This window comes from Protopterus annectens, chromosome 3.part0 (genome assembly GCF_019279795.1).
Source record: "Protopterus annectens isolate FY-2018-M chromosome 3.part0, PAN1.0, whole genome shotgun sequence".
In the NCBI taxonomy this organism is placed as follows: Eukaryota; Metazoa; Chordata; order Ceratodontiformes; family Protopteridae; genus Protopterus; species Protopterus annectens.
In genome coordinates this window covers 1,874,778,435-1,874,795,503 of record NC_056731.1, presented here as the reverse complement: position 1 = coordinate 1,874,795,503, position 17,069 = coordinate 1,874,778,435, and the positions used below count along the sequence as shown (strand labels likewise).

The following is a 17,069-nucleotide window of genomic DNA, read 5'->3' as shown; positions in this document are numbered from 1 at the left end:
AAGACGAGAAAAAGAACATCATAAGTGAGAGATGTAAGCAAACTTTATTTAAAGCTAACATTTATCCGAAAAAAGTAACATACTTTTATGGCCTCTGTGTATAATGTCTCCCTAGGCAGATGATATCTGATCCTCAAAATATTATTTGCTGGACAAATAAATAATGTTCACATTCTGATACAATATGCCATATTATCAAACAATTACTGAATGGTTTAGGTTTTCCCTCTTTGATTTTTTGTGTGCATTTTATAAATCTGATGGAAAAATAAAACAATGAAACAAATTTGTTCTATAAAAAAAATCACAACTTTGCTGTGCTACAGTACAAGTTGCTTAATGTATTTTACAAATTTCAAGGTCCCCCTATATGCTCAACCTAAAAGAAAAAGCTCTGCTTTCTTTGTCTAATATTCAAGTGAACATCAAAAATATTAAGCAGTCCAAATCATAGGTAAAATTGAATAACTCCAGCTTATTTGTAACACTAAGTAGTTAGTTAGGTCTCTGTGAAAAGTAGAAAACACACAGTCTCTATCATTATGGATATGCTGCTTTAACATTCAACACGAATAGTCCCAGAGTCGGTTGCACAATAATAAAATGCTTGTTTCTTCAGTTTTTTCCATTCTGTTTTGTTCACAAGTCTTCTCTGGATGAGGCAGTGAGCAGCGTACCTTTGGGCAAATATAAACAAGTATGATTTCCAATTATTTCATAACATAAACTGCATTCAAATTTAGATACTCTGGACTTCAAAAAAAAACTTTATATTTCAAGCCTGCATTCTCAGAGTTGTTCTACAGGTTGAGCTGAATAGAATGACCTTGTAAGAGTTGCACAAACATCTTTGACATTATTAAAAACAAACTATCCATACCAGGCTTTGGATAGGGAGGAAACTCCCCTTTAAAATACTCTCTCTCCAACACATGAACAAATAGGACCCCTGCAGATGGATACACATTCCGATCAGCATGCACCTTTGAGATTATAGTGAAAACTGAAAGGCAAAGAGAAAGAGATCGACAGAACAGCAAGGTGTGAGAAAACAGCCACCAAAAACATGCTATAGTATCCATGTGGTGCCATTCACTGCACATACCTGAAAAGGAAACCAACAAAACATGCAAGATACAAACTGAAGTTTTGCAGCAAACCGTTTTTTTGCATTGATGCTTTTACTAGAAATACACGTGTCTTAGGCTTCATTAGCTTGAAACCTGTAGTAGAACTTTTACCTTATTAGTCAAGGTTTTCACCTATTAGAATACGACATTCCTGAAGCAACCTACTTTACAGTTAATCCACACAAAAACTTTGCCTTTATCTCCCTATTGACTTCCAGTTACAGTCACAGCATTTCTTTTTTTGTATTTAAGTATCTTTTAGACTCTTATTATGAAATGCACTGCAACATATCTCTGGTTCATATTTGCACCTGTGACCAGCATGTTATTATCATTACAGTTGTTACTATTAACCTATTAACACGGTTCAAAGACTACATAAAACATTCCTCTATGTCACACATGAAGACCCTACAGTTGACCACCCAGACCCTTTCAGGTTCCAGTTTCTTCCCTTTTTTCCTTCCTGTTCTGGCTAACCTTTAACGCTCCAGTTTATTGTTTGGGAGAGGAGCCTCCTTATCAGGGCACAGTTGTCTTTTTTGCAGCCTGTTCCTTATTAGTCACCAGCATGAGGTGGTGATAGTCAACAGTCAATGAGCCGCCAGCTACAGTTATTTTAGACTCTTAATGACCCAGCTCCCCTTTCAGTCTAGTAACTAGCAGGTGTGCGTCCACTTGTAATACCTGGCCTGGTTGAAAATCATCATCCTTATCTACCTGTATTCATGGCTACAGTGCTGTAGATTCCCTGGAAAATTACCTGTCACTAGTTTCCAATTTTTGAAATTGTCACTGGCTGCTCATCCAATCCTATCTGGCTAATCGAAGTCTCACAACTTCTGTTACTTCTATTTGAATTCAAACTGGCTGGGGAGCAGTCACAGTTTCATCACACTGTGCCACAGAGCTGGCTAAACCCTACCCGAGTTTTCTTTTCCTAGTATCTGCATTTTAAACTAAATAAACACATAATTATATGGAGCTAATAATTATTTTGAGAATGCACCATGTGCTAACATAACACAGTAAAAGAGTAACAAGTGTGTGATAATCACAACCAAGACAAGATTACTGTTAATTAAGGTGTTACTTTCACACATCATGTGAAATAATGGTACTTATACACCTGTATGTTTTCCTGTAAAGGAGGGTACTCATGAATACAGCTTCAGATACTCTTAGAGCAGTTCTATGAGTTGTAGCAGCCACGGCTAGTGTTGCCAAAGGCAAGTGATTCCATTGTGCAATGGTTAGCCCTCTGAACTCTTCAATCCAGCAATCAGAGTTGCAATCTAAGTAAACTTGCCTTCTTTCTGGGGGGGTAGGGTTGCAATAATTGTTAAGGTTTTTACCTCACAGACATAAGCTATGGGTTTTGATTCTGAATATGGGTCACTTTCTGGGTATTAGCTAGGCTTGTAATAGTCTGCAGACTGATTGTATAGTATTCACCTGTGAATGCTCTGCAATTATAAAAACTATTACAAGTAAAACATACAGCAACTTCTGCAGCAGCTGCCATGGCTGTGAACAGTCGCATTAAAAATTTATAATGACAGTGAAATCATGTTTGAAACCTTGTTTTATACTTAATGCTATGGACAAGTAATCCTATTTGGAATGGTTGTAGTCTGCAGTTAAAGTATACTGCCTTATCAGTATTTTCAGGATGACGCAAAACTTTGGTGCAATGTGGACTATAAAGGCTCAGCAATGCACTTTATGGAATCATTACACAATAGGTCTCAAAAACCATTTATACCGGTGTCCCAGAAGTTGATAGTTAGTAAAATGACATTTGCGTCAAAGGGTATTACAGAAGTTTGTTATTACCAAAAAAAATTGTAGGTACAAGCCTTTTCATACAACACTGTTATGTACTGACTCCTGCCTACACTTGCATTTTAACAACATTCCTTAGAAACCAAAATGTATGGATGATGTAATCATTTCTTGACTGTTAAGGTTACCAATATGAAAGCATCAGAGCAGGGGTCATGCATAAGTAGCAGCTGTCAGTGTTATAAAATCACAAGAACAGAAATTTTGGTAGTAGAAGCCACACACTGCTGGAAGACAAGCAGGCGGAAAGTTAAGGACCTACGATAGAAACAGGAGTGGATAAATTAGAACCCCATAAGCCTGGGAATTTAGAAGCCACTTACCTTATGGTGCTAACCCCTAACTGCTAGGATAATAGGTGACTGAAATGGACACAGGTAGGTAATGTTAGAAAGCAGCACTTAAACAACCTCTTCTAAGAGGCTTAATAGTGCCACCTAACTCACCATTGGTGTTCCCAGATGCCTTTTTCCTGCTAACAATATGATGGTTGACCTGTTTATTCTTCCAGTATACGGTTTCATTTTTGCCATCAGCATAGCTCAACAAACATGCTTTTTGGAATGAAAGAATGCAAGAAAATAAAAATTAAAATCATGTCTGTAAAAACATAATGGAATATGATGGAAACACATCACCTATATCACCTAACATTACTTTCTGTTTGTTGTAGCATCACGTTCACCCCCCCCCCATGAAATATTACTTATATACAAGAGAAATACACATCTTATGAACAGAAAATATGCAGATGTAAAAGTACTGCCTCCTTTAAAACACTGAAACCGCTGGACATTTACTAACATCTGATGTTAACAGATCAAGATATAAGCATTAAATCTGGCAGAAGCTCAAAGACTTGAAATATCAATGAAATTCTACAAAAATGATTGCAGAACCCCATTGTCAGATGCCAGTTCCCTGACATGCACTCAGACATCCACAGTATGGTACCTTACTGCAGAGGTAGATAACAGTGTACATAAGCAGTCAACACTTGCACCACACCACATGGAACACATGGCCCTCCAGAACACACACCAGCACTGCCTTCACATAAAAACACAAACCACACACCCACCTTTGTGGAGCCTCTCAATAAAAATCTACCCAAACAGCAGAGACCTCCAAGGCAGAAATGCACTTGACCACCACAACACAACACTAATCACAAGACCCATAACTCTCCAAAACTGTGCCACGCAACCAAAGCCCCTAAGGCAAAGCAGCATGCCCAGCACACTAGTCATAGATGACTCAATAGTGAAGCACACTGATGTCCCACTCACTGGGTAGAATAAGGAGAAAATAACAGTTGCCTGTCAGGTGCCAGGATCCACCATATAACGCATGCACTCAGGTCCCTCAAAAATAGGTACAAATATGACTCTGTCATTGTACATGTGGGTGTGAATGACCTGAGACGTACCTCCTTGGACTACATGAAAAAAGACATGGAGAAGCTCTCGGATTATGTAGCCCAGGCGGGTACGACCCTAGCCCTGAGCAGCATCCTACCATCACCCAGAATGATACCACAGTACAAGCAGAAAATGATTGATTTCAACTGGCTAAGTTTCTAGTGTCATTCTAAAGGGATCCAGTATCTGTCTGCCTGGGATGACATGACTGACAGAACTTGATGCTTTGCCAGCGATGGCCTGCATCTGTCACCCCTGGGCTTCCAGACACTGGCCAGGGCTCTTGCCACCCCTATAGTGCCTTTTTTAGGTGGTGTTCTAAAGAGCAAATTACGACCGTAACAGCTACAAACAAATGCAATCTGAGGGTCATGCTGTTCAACGCTAGAAGTCTAAATCTCAAAATGCACTTGCTCGAAGCACTCCTTAAAATGGAGAACATTGACATTTGTGCTGTAACAGAGACCTGGTTCAAGGCAGCAGAAAGTACCCCTGCATTACCAGGCTATAACTCATTCCACACCTTTCAGCCCCAGAACTTGGACTGAAGCTCTAAAGGTGGTGGCGTTTCCATATTCATAAAGGATATGCACACCTCCAGACTGGTAGCCCAACATAACAGATCAGAGATACTTCAGGTGCAGCTAATATTGGGTAAGACTGTGATTCAGGTCGTAGCTTGTTACAGGTCCCCAACCATGTCCCAAGACACTCACTCCACATTCCAAAGCACCCTGGAGAATATTAGGATTCAACCTAACACACTCATACTGGGTGACTTCAACTACCCCTCCATTAACTGGGAAAACTACTCATGTACCAATACACTTGCCCAACGTTTCTTGGAATTCATTAATTCCAATGCCCGGGCCAGCTTGTTCTTACCCCCACTAGAGGTAGCAACATCCTTGACCTGGTCATTACTAACATGGGTGACTGGTGCTCTACACCAATAGTCAACTCCTCCCTGGTTAGATCTGACCACAAACTAATCACCTTGGAAATCCACCCCCCCCCACCACAAAGGTAACCACCATGAAAAACTTCTCCAAAGCTAACTTTGGGCTCCTAAGAACAGAGGTGGCTAACTTCACGGCACCCATGCAAATGGAGAATAGTTGCATGACTGCTGGATCATACACCAATGCACTGTACGAACACGTACACAAATGCATGGATCTCGCCATACCCAAAAGAACCAAGACACTCTCCTCCAAAAAAAAGGAAGCCAATCTGGTGGTCCCTTTACATAAACAAACTCTACAACAGAAGGAGGAAACTGATGCAGAATAAAGTAAAGTCCCAAGACAGGAAAAACTCCCTTATCAACCTCAACAAAAAGTTGAGATACCTCATCAAATCTTCTAAAGCTAGCTATGAAAACAGAATTGCAGCAAATAGTAAAGACAACCACAAGGCCTTCTATAGTTATGTAAAGAACCTCCACGACAATACCTACATTTGCTCTGAGCTAATGCACAATGGAATCTCCTATACCAAGCCAACAGATATTGCCAATATACTGGCCGACAGATTCAGTGCCAACTTTACCCCTCCTCCAAAGGACCAATCACAGTACCAGTAGATTGCCAGGCACCCAGTATTACTGCAGCACTGTCCAAGGCCAAGAATACAGCTTCTATGGGACATGACAATATCCCTGGCTGTGCTCTACATGAACTACAGAGTGAACTGGCACCTCACTTGTGTGCCCTGTTTAATCACAGCCTCACCTCAGGCTTTGTCCCTACTGAATGGCGCACTGCTATAGTCATCCCTCTCCACAAAGAAGGAGTGACTACAGACCCTGGGAACTATCGCCCCATTAGCCTGACAAGTCTAATATGCAAAGCTATGGAACGCATCATCATGGACCTAATAAACAAGGATATAGGGAATCTCCAAACTCTGGATCCAACACAGTTTGGTTTTGTGAAGGGAAGATTATGCTTGCTCAACTTGGTTGACTTCTTTCAGTCAGTCACCAGAGATGTGGATGAAGGCAAGGTGGTTCATACAGCCTACCTTGATCTGGTCAAGGCCTTTGATACCATTCCCCACTCAGGAATCACAAAAAAACTCACTAAGTTAGGCATCAGCCCCTATATCAGTAGGTGGGTTGCAAAGTAGCTAACAGAGAGAACCCGCAGTGTGAAAGTAGCTGACTCCAAAGTCAGACTGCCAACCAGTCACGAGTGGAGTCCCACACGGATTGGTCCTTGGTCCTCTCCTGTTTGGTATCTACTTCTCAGAAGTCCAAGCCAACACAATGAGACTCTGGCTGACACAGTGCACAGACGACTGCAAGTTGGGAGCCATTATTAACACCCCAAGTGATGTTGACATCCTACAGAAAGACCTCACAGAGACCAATGACTGGTGTCAGAACCATGGCCTTAAGCTCAGTGCCAAAAAATGTGTCATCTCCTTTGGGAAAAACCCAGTTCCCATGAACTACCACATCGATGGTAGTCCAATGAACACAGAAGGCATTATAAGAGATCTGGAAACACAGGCTCTCTTTTGACCACCACACTGCCACTGTTGTTAGAAAGTCCTTTTATGTGGCACATCTCATTACTATGGGTTTTGCATCCAGGAAGAAAGAGGTCATTGTCTCCCTCTACTCTTCTCTCATTAGGCCAATCATCGAGTACAATGCCCCATTTGTCAAGCACCTCACTAGACATCTGTAACAACTGGAGAGGCCGCAAAAGTATCTCACAAAGAGGATCCTAGGCCTTAAACACTTGTCCTATATGGACAGACTTAAAAAACTCCAACTATTCTCTGTCTCATATTGCCTACTTGGAGGCAATCTCTGCTTGACTTACAATGCCATGTCTGACCCACCTCTGTTAGAAATGCTACATCTAAATAAATCCCAATCCCTCCACACCACAAACTCCAGACACCTCAACCTCACTACCACAATCAACAGAATGTGCTGGAGGGACAGGTTCATAACCCAGAGACTGCCCATGCTATGGAACATACTTCCCATACATGCTAAACAGAGCACCTCACTGGCCCTCTTCAAGAGAGATCTTGATGAGTGGATGGGAAATTGAAAATTCATCCCGGGGATCACTCCAGTGGCTCTACTCGACAGAGACACTGAAAACTAATGTTGGGTGGCACCATGCCAGGGTAATCCTATGGGCTAGGCTTGTAAAGGCTCCAGGGCCATTAGTCTAGTACACACCTATGAACCTATGTCTCAGATGTCCACAGTATGGCACCTTACTGCAGAGGTAGATAACAGTGTACATAAGAGTTATGTAGTGAATGACGTACTATGATTACGCTCAAATATCACGCTGGTTCAACAATACTCCCGATATTAACAATGCTTAGAAGGGTGCTTAACAATTATTAAGCACTCCCTACATGCTGTTAAACTCGCATCTGGTGCTAGCCACTAAGAGGACACAGTGTCGGCCAGTATGTAACAGCAGCAGAACATGAAATGAGTTCATTTCAGCTCTGTTTTTGCCTGCTGTCTACAACATAACAGCCACTAAAGTGTACTTGGGAACCATCTGTTTTCCTTACACAGGGAATACGTAAAGAAGTAAAGTAATTCCCAACTTCTTTACCAGTTTTCACACCAGTACAACATTGTGTGCATTTATTTTTGTTTTCATTTTATTTTCTACAACTAGTAGTACATTGAGCAGACAACTCTCCGTGCACTGCAATGAAGTATGACTGCATCTCTGATTATAACTTAATATTATGTGTTCTTGACATGATGCCAAGATTCACCTCTCCGTGCACTGCAATGAAGTATGACTGCATCTCTGATCATAACTTAATATTATGTGTTCTTGACATGGATGCCAAGATTCACCTCTTGGTGCACTGCAATGAAGTATGACTGCATCTCTGATCATAACAATATTATGTGTTCTTGACATGGATGCCAAGATTCACCTCTTGGTGCACTGCAATGAAGTATGACTGCATCTCTGATCATAACAATATTATGTGTTCTTGACATGGATGCCAAGATTCACCTCTTGGTGCACTGCAATGAAGTATGACTGCATCTCTGATCATAACAATATTATGTGTTCTTGACATGGATGCCAAGATTCACCTCTTGGTGCAGTGCAATGAAGTATGACTGCATCTCTGATCATATCAATATTATGTGTTCTTGACATGGATGCCAAGATTCACCTCTTGGTGCACTGCAATGAAGTATGACTGCATCTCTGATCATATCAATATTATGTGTTCTTGACATGGATGCCAAGATTCACCTCTTAGTGCAGTGCAATGAAGTATGACTGCATCTCTGATCATAAAGTACAGTTTTGTACCTACCATAAATGTAGATGTTCGAGGATCCACATTGCTGCAGTCATAACCTGTGGGCAGTCCGCTGTCCTCGGTCGGCCCGAATACCAAAGTGATAGGCTGGCGTCGGTCATAGTCGCTCAGATCTGACGTCAGTACGCAGTGGTACTAAAGCGCATGACCGACGCCATATCCTCAGTCTTTCTTGCCCCAGATGTCAGAAGGCCTAAAAAAGGAAAGGCCATAGCCAAACATAGAAAATACCCAACCACAAATTACAGAAAAAATAATCACCCCAAAAGCAACACAGCAACCCTAAACTACAGAGGGGAAGGAGGGAGGGTAAATTGGACTGCAGCAATGTGGATCCTCGAACATCTACATTTATGGTAGGTACAAAACTGTACTATGTTCTTCATCTCACATTGCTGCAGTCATAACTTGTGGGTAGAATCCCAAAGCAAAGGTAAGGGAGGTTGGCCAAATCAAAAAGCACTAGGAGCTGCTAACATGCCCTGTAAAACTGCAGTGGCAAACCCAGCCCTAGATTTGGAATAAAGAGGGAGATGGTAATGTTTAGTAAAAGTGTGCACTGAACTCCAAGTAGCTGCCTCCAAAATATCCTTAGTAGCTACTCCCCTTAAAAAAGCAGTAGAAGTGGCAGTAGCCCTAGTGGAATGAGGTCTAATCCCAGCCGGCACCTCCTTTCCATGATGAGAATAAAAAAAAGCAATACAATGGCTAATCCACTTAGAAATAGTTTGCTTGGAAACAGGTTTTCCTTGAGAACCCAAGGCAAAAGAAATGAATAACTGTTGAGACTGCCTGAACCCTTTAGTTCTGCTCAAATAATAACGTAACTGCCTGTGAATATCCAAAGAGTGCAAAATTTTTCCCTTTATTTTGGGGATCAGCATAAAAAGTAGCCAAATGAATAGATTGGTTCAAGGCCACATCAGAAACAACTTTAGGCATAAAAGTAGGGTTAGTAATGCAAGGATACCCTATCCTTATGAAATATTAGGAAGGGTTCAACTGCCATTAGAGCCTGTAATTCAGATACCCTCCTAGCAGACGTAATGGCCAACAAAAAAGCAGTCTTCCAAGACAAAAACTTCAACTCAGATGCAGCTGCAGGTTCAAAAGGAGGTAAAGTCAGCTTTTCCAACACAAAATTGAGATCCCAGGAAGGAGTAGGAGCTCTACGTGGGGGTCTTATGTTCTTTGCCCCTCTAAGAAATTGCTTAAACAAAGGGTGAGAAAATAATGGTGGGTCACAGTCATAGTGAGCAGAAATGGCTGCAGCATGAACTTTCACGGAGGAGAAAGACAAACCCTTGTCTAATAATTCTGTAAGGTACTGTAGAGTAACACTCAAATTAGGCCGTGAAACATCAAAGCTCTTAGCTGTGCTCCAAAGAAAAAATCTCCTCCATTTATCAGCATAAACTTTTCTTGTACTAGGCCTGGCTTCCAAAATGACATTTAAAACTTGCTGAGGAAGCTGCGACCCTCCAGGGTCTAAAACAGAATATGCCAGGCTGTCAGATGCAGGGACTGTATCCTGACATTGAGGAAATGATTGCTTGCCTGAGACAAAAGGTGTGGAATTGATGGCAAAGGCCAAGGAGGCTCCCGAACTAAACTCCTCAGCAAAGGGTACCAGTGCTGACGTGGCCAATCTGGAGCTATAAGGATCATGCAAGGCTTGTCCTGTCTGACCTTCAAGAGCACCTTGGGAAGAAGAGGCAGAGGAGGAAAGGCATAGACGTGAAGGTTGTTCCAACTGAAAGATAGAGCATCCACTTTCCAAGCTTCTGGGTGAAACATCTTTATGCAATATTTTGGCAGTTGGAAATTTTGTGGGGACGCGAACAGATCTATGTCTGGAGTTCGCCAAGCCACTGTCAACTGTTGAAATACATGAGGATCCAATTTCCACTCGTGGGGGTCCACCAGTTGCCTGCTCAAAACATCTGCTAAGGAGTTCTGTGCTCCTGGCAGAAACCTTGCTTGAAGAGTGAGGTGCAAACTCAGAGCAGTCTCCCACAAAATCATAGCTTGTCTGCAAAGAGGGTGAATGGGTTCCCCTGCTTGTTGATGTACCACATGACTGTTGTGTTGTCTGTTTGAATCAACACTTGTCGGTTGAAGTAGATCCTTGAAAGCCATCAGAGCAAATTGGACTGCTAACATCTCCTTCATGTTGATATGCAAATGCTGTAGTCTGGGAGGCCACGTGTCTTGAACCCATCTCCCATTGAAATGTGCTCCCCAAGCCATGTCCGAGGCATCTGTCGTTAGGATCTGACTCGCCTCTGGTCGGGTCACAGAGAGTCCCTTGTTTAGGTGACATTCCTGAGCCCACCACAAAATTCCCTTTGGATGCAAGGTATTATCTGAATGACAGTGTCCAAATCGTGGCAGTGTTGAGTCCATACACTTTTGAGATACCATTGTAGCTTCCTCATATGTAGTTTGGCATTGGGAAGTACCAGAATACAAGATGCCATGAACCCCAAGGCTTGAAGGACTGTCCTTGCAGTCAGCCTGGACAGTAGGGATAATTGCTGAAAGTATAGGGAAGATTTCTTTGTTTGTCCGGGGTCAGAAAAGCCATCTGAGAGGCTGTATTCAGTCTCACACCCAGAAAGCACATGTCCTGAGAGGGTACTAGACTGGACTTTGTTTCGTTCACAGAACACCCTAGGCACCTTAACACTGCCATTACATACTGTAGATGCTGAAGTAACGTGACTTTGTCTTGAGCAAGAATCAGGCAATCGTCCAGATAAGGATAAATTTGTATTCCTCTTAGTCTTAAGAAGGCTATCACAGGAGCCAGGACCTTTGTGAACACCCTGGGCACAGTAGATAAGCCAAAGGGCAATAAAGAGAACTGATAATGAAAAATACCAGCACGAAAACGCAGGAACCTCCTGCAACTGGGCCTGATAGGAATGTGAAGATAAGCCTCTTTGAGATCCAGAGTTACCATCCAGTGATCTTTGCCTAGCAGAGGCAGAAGTTGCTGTAAAGTTAACATCTTGAATTTTGGGATGTCTAGGTATGTGTTGAGAATAGACAAATCCAGAATTGGCCTCCAAGTGTTCCCCTTCTTTGGCACAAGGAACAGGCGAGAATAAAATCCTAGGCCTACTTCTGACGGAGGTACCCCCTGAATAGCCCCCATTTTTAAAAATAAAGAAATCTGTTTGTGAGCCTCCAGCCTTTGCTGAGGAGGTACATCCAGCATGCCTTTGAAAGGAGGCAAGGTGTGAAAATAAAACTTGTAGCCTCGATCTATAATGTCCAACATCCATTTGTCCTGGGTGACCAAAAGCCAATTTTGCTTGAACAGTGCCAACTTTCCTCCTAGAGGAGCTGCCAGACAGGAGGAATCTGGCAGCTGGAGATACAGGTCATTGGGTCTGCTTACGAAAAGGCTGACCCCTGCCCTCACCAGAAGATTGTGCAGGAGAACTCCACGTCCTAGGTCTGAAAGAACCCTGAGCATGAGCTCTGCCCCTACCACGTCTAGATCTGCCCTTAGACTGGTAATCAGAAGAAGGATATGCCCATCCTTTTGCAAGCCAATTTCTGCTAAACTTAGGGGGCTGCACTTGTAAAAATTCCTTAACTGTCTGCATGGACTTAGCTTTGTCTTCCATTTTCTTCAAAACTGACTCCACAGGAGAACCAAAAAGAACTTCAGATTGGAGGGGAGCATCAAAAATTCGAGCTTTAACATGCTCTGACAAATTCTGATCCTTAAGCCAGGCATGCCTACGAATAACTGAACCAGTGGCAGCCACCCTGGAAGAAGCCTGAAGAGCATCAAAGCCACACTGCAAGGAATGCTTACCAACCCTGATCAGAGGCATGAACTAAATCCTGCAATTCCTTACACTCTATCCCCTCAGCTAAAGCATCTACCTTAGATTTCAACTGACTTAACAGAAAATTCTGGTACTTCAGCATATTAAACTGGCAATTCAAAGCCCTCATAGCTATTGTGGAGGAGGTATACACTTTTTTACCCCACCTATCCAAAGCTCTAGAATCTTTATTCAGAGGAACTGGATTCTTTACTACAGAAGCCCTGACACCCTTAGGTCCCTGGCTAATAGTTTCTGGGTCAGCTCTAGGACTCTTATATAAATATTTATGAGCCTCTGGAACTCTGTAATACCTGTCTGGCTTGACAGGGGCCGGAGGTAAAGAATCAGGATTAAGGGAAGCCTCAGAAAAAACATCCTGAACAACATCCAAAACAGGGGGAATGGCCAAGGGCCTATGCTGTGGTAAAAACAAAAATTCCCTAAGCCTCTTACGAGAATCGGAGAAATCCTGACCTTCCCACTTAAAATGCTCCCTCATTGAATGCAGGGTTTCAGAAAAAGAAAAATCCTCTGGAGGAGAAGCAGAAGGACAGGAGGAAAATCCTGAATGTCCTCAGCTGAAGACTCAGAGTAATCTGAGGAATGCTCCAAACCCTCCACCTCTGTCTCTACCCTAGGCCTCTTATCTGGAGGGGGCATAGAACCTCTGATTAAAGTAATCAAATCCTCTGCCATTTTCAGCATATGTTTTTTAGGAACAGAGCCTGCAGAACTAGGGCTGACGCCTGTGCCAGAGAGACCAGGCCTAGCTTTAGAAGGTGCTTTAGTGACAGAAGTAGAAGGCCTAACAACCTTATGTAAAGAAGGAACTACAGAAACTTGAGAGGCCCCCTCGGCCTGACCTGACTCCTGAGAGGCCAATTCCTGTAATATTAAAGGCTCCCCCTGAGACTCAGCTGAAACCTCGGCTGGATCCACAGATTCCACCATAGTTTAAAGAACCGTCCGCAAGGGGTGACTCATCCAACTTAGGCTTTGACGATTTCTCTTTTCGCCACTTATTGGTAGCGGGCGGCGGAGGATCCGACGGCATGGTGTAGTTGCACCGCTTACCAAAACAAGTCTAGCACAATCTAACCTCGTTTAATGGTGCGCTTATTAAATCTAGCAAAGCGACACCCGACTACGTCGTGCTCAGGCCCCAAGCAAGGAATACAGAGAGAGTGGTAGTCCCTATGAGGTATCTGTTTCCCACAAGAAATACAATTATTAACTTTCTGACATCCGGATTTAACTGAGGCAAGAAAAGACAAAAATATTCCCCAACGGGGTACTTAGCCCAACTTGGTCTTCGGTCTGAAACTCAGAATACGAAAATTTCAGGACGCCGAACGGCACTTGCAAACGCTGCTTCTGCTTCGGACCATGCGGCAAGAAAGACTGAGGATATGGCGTTGGTCATGCGCTTTAGTACCACTGCGTACTGACGTCAGATCTGAGCGACTATGACCGACGCCAGCCTAACACTTTGGTATTCGGGCCGACCGAGGACAGCGGACTACCCACAGGTTATGACTGCAGCAATGTGAGACGAAGAACATCTTAATATTATGTGTTCTTGACATGGATGCCAAGATTCACCTCTTGGTGCACTGCAATGAAATATGACTGCATCTCTGATCATAACAATATTATGTGTTCTTGACATGATGCCAAGATTCACCTCTTGGTGCACTGCAATGAAGTATGACTGCATCTCTGATCATATCAATATTATGTGTTCTTGACATGGATGCCAAGATTCACCTCTTAGTGCACTGCAATGAAGTATGACTGCATCTCTGATCATAACAATATTATGTGTTCTTGACATGGATGCCAAGATTCACCTCTTGGTGCACTGCAATGAAGTATGACTGCATCTCTGATCATAACAATATTATGTGTTCTTGACATGGATGCCAAGATTCACCTCTTGGTGCACTGCAATGAAGTATGACTGCATCTCTGATCATATCAATATTATGTGTTCTTGACATGGATGCCAAGATTCACCTCTTAGTGCACTGCAATGAAATATGACTGCATCTCTGATCATAACTTAATATTATGTGTTCTTGACATGGATGCCAAGATTCACCTCTTGGTGCACTGCAATGAAGTATGACTGCATCTCTGATCATAACTTAATATTATGTGTTCTTGACATGGATGCCAAGATTCACCTCTTGGTGCACTGCAATGAAGTATGACTGCATCTCTGATCATAACTTAATATTATGTGTTCTTGACATGGATGCCAAGATTCACCTCTTGGTGCACTGCAATGAAGTATGACTGCATCTCTGATCATAACAATATTATGTGTTCTTGACATAGATGCCAAGATTCACCTCTTGGTGCACTGCAATGAAGTATGACTGCATCTCTGATCATATCAATATTATGTGTTCTTGACATGGATGCCAAGATTCACCTCTTAGTGCACTGCAATGAAATATGACTGCATCTCTGATCATAACTTAATATTATGTGTTCTTGATATGATGCCAAGATTCACCTCTTGGTGCACTGCAATGAAGTATGACTGCATCTCTGATCATAACAATATTATGTGTTCTTGACATGGATGCCAAGATTCACCTCTTAGTGCACTGCAATGAAGTATGACTGCATCTCTGATTATAACTTAATATTATGTGTTCTTGACATGATGCCAAGATTCACCTCTCCGTGCACTGCAATGAAGTATGACTGCATCTCTGATCATAACTTAATATTATGTGCTCTTGACATGGATGCCAAGATTCACCTCTTGGTGCACTGCAATGAAGTATGACTGCATCTCTGATCATAACTTAACATTATGTGTTCTTGACATGATGCCAAGATTCACCTCTTGGTGCACTGCAATGAAGTATGACTGCATCTCTGATCATAACTTAATATTATGTGTTCTTGACATGATGCCAAGATTCACCTCTTGGTGCACTGCAATGAAGTATGACTGCATCTCTGATCATAACTTAATATTATGTGTTCTTGACATGGATGCCAAGATTCACCTCTTGGTGCACTGCAATGAAGTATGACTGCATCTCTGATCATAACAATATTATGTGTTCTTGACATGGATGCCAAGATTCACCTCTTGGTGCACTGCAATGAAGTATGACTGCATCTCTGATCATAACAATATTATGTGTTCTTGACATGATGCCAAGATTCACCTCTTGGTGCACTGCAATGAAATATGACTGCATCTCTGATCATAACAATATTATGTGTTCTTGACATGATGCCAAGATTCACCTCTTGGTGCACTGCAATGAAGTATGACTACATCTCTGATCATAACAATATTATGTGTTCTTGACATGATGCCAAGATTCACCTCTTGGTGCACTGCAATGAAGTATGACTACATCTCTGATCATAACAACATTATGTGTTCTTGACACGGATGCCAAGATTCACCTCTTGGTGCACTGCAATGAAGTATGACTACATCTCTGATCATAACAATATTATGTGTTCTTGACATGATGCCAAGATTCACCTCTTGGTGCACTGCAATGAAGTATGACTGCATCTCTGATCATAACTTAATATTATGTGTTCTTGACATGGATGCCAAGATTCACCTCTTGGTGCACTGCAATGAAGTATGACTGCATCTCTGATCATAACAATATTATGTGTTCTTGACATGGATGCCAAGATTCACCTCTTGGTGCACTGCAATGAAGTATGACTGCATCTCTGATCATAACAACATTATGTGTTCTTGACATGGATGCCAAGATTCACCTCTTGGTGCACTGCAATGAAGTATGACTGCATCTCTGATCATAACAATATTATGTGTTCTTGACATGATGCCAAGATTCACCTCTTGGTGCACTGCAATGAAGTATGACTACATCTCTGATCATAACTTAATATTATGTGTTCTTGACATGGATGCCAAGATTCACCTCTTGGTGCACTGCAATGAAGTATGACTGCATCTCTGATCATAACTTAATATTATGTGTTCTTGACATGGATGCCAAGATTCACCTCTTGAGCTTCACTCTCAAAGTGAATTTCTTGTCATTTGTCTCAAACACATAATAAGCAAATTACGGTCAAAAACCTAATCATAGTCCTCTTATATTACTCTCATGATCTGTGCAAATAAATGAAACACTAACTAGTGTTACAGTCTCAATAGTGGATCTCAGAAATTTGTTTTAAAGTCAGTTCATGCAAAGTCCAACCATTCCTTTTCTTTTCACTTGGCTATTACAGGCCCAAGTATATTGCTGCATAAAACTCAATGCATCCACCTACTCAACCACTGAGTTTATACGCATTAGTAGAGAACAGTCAGCAAAGCCCGTCTGTCAATAAAATCACTTCTAATTTCTCTAGTAACACATGATTTTCTGGTAGTTAGCACAAACACAGTACTAAATACGGTCACAATATCATGTAGTTGCCATATCGATCATAACACTAAAATGTTAATATCTGATAGTTAA

At 42.0% G+C, this 17,069-nt stretch overlaps 1 protein-coding gene across 6 annotated transcripts in view; it reads right to left on the bottom strand.

Moving 5' to 3' along the window:
- Positions 1–17,069, bottom strand: part of SGCE (sarcoglycan epsilon) — a 555,267-nt gene that overhangs the window by 416,868 nt on the left and 121,330 nt on the right. For 3 of the 6 annotated variants that reach the window (XM_044065943.1, XM_044065944.1, XM_044065945.1), the window contains exons 2-3: positions 3,422–3,529; positions 881–1,003 (exon numbers count right to left, since the gene is read on the bottom strand). The exons of 1 other annotated variant lie outside the window; for it this stretch is intronic. In XM_044065943.1, coding sequence (XP_043921878.1) covers positions 881–1,003; positions 3,422–3,529 — 231 coding nt within the window. The remainder of the gene's footprint in view (positions 1–880; positions 1,004–3,421; positions 3,530–17,069) is intronic. 2 more of the 6 variants (XM_044065947.1, XM_044065946.1) reach the window with 2 other exon arrangements.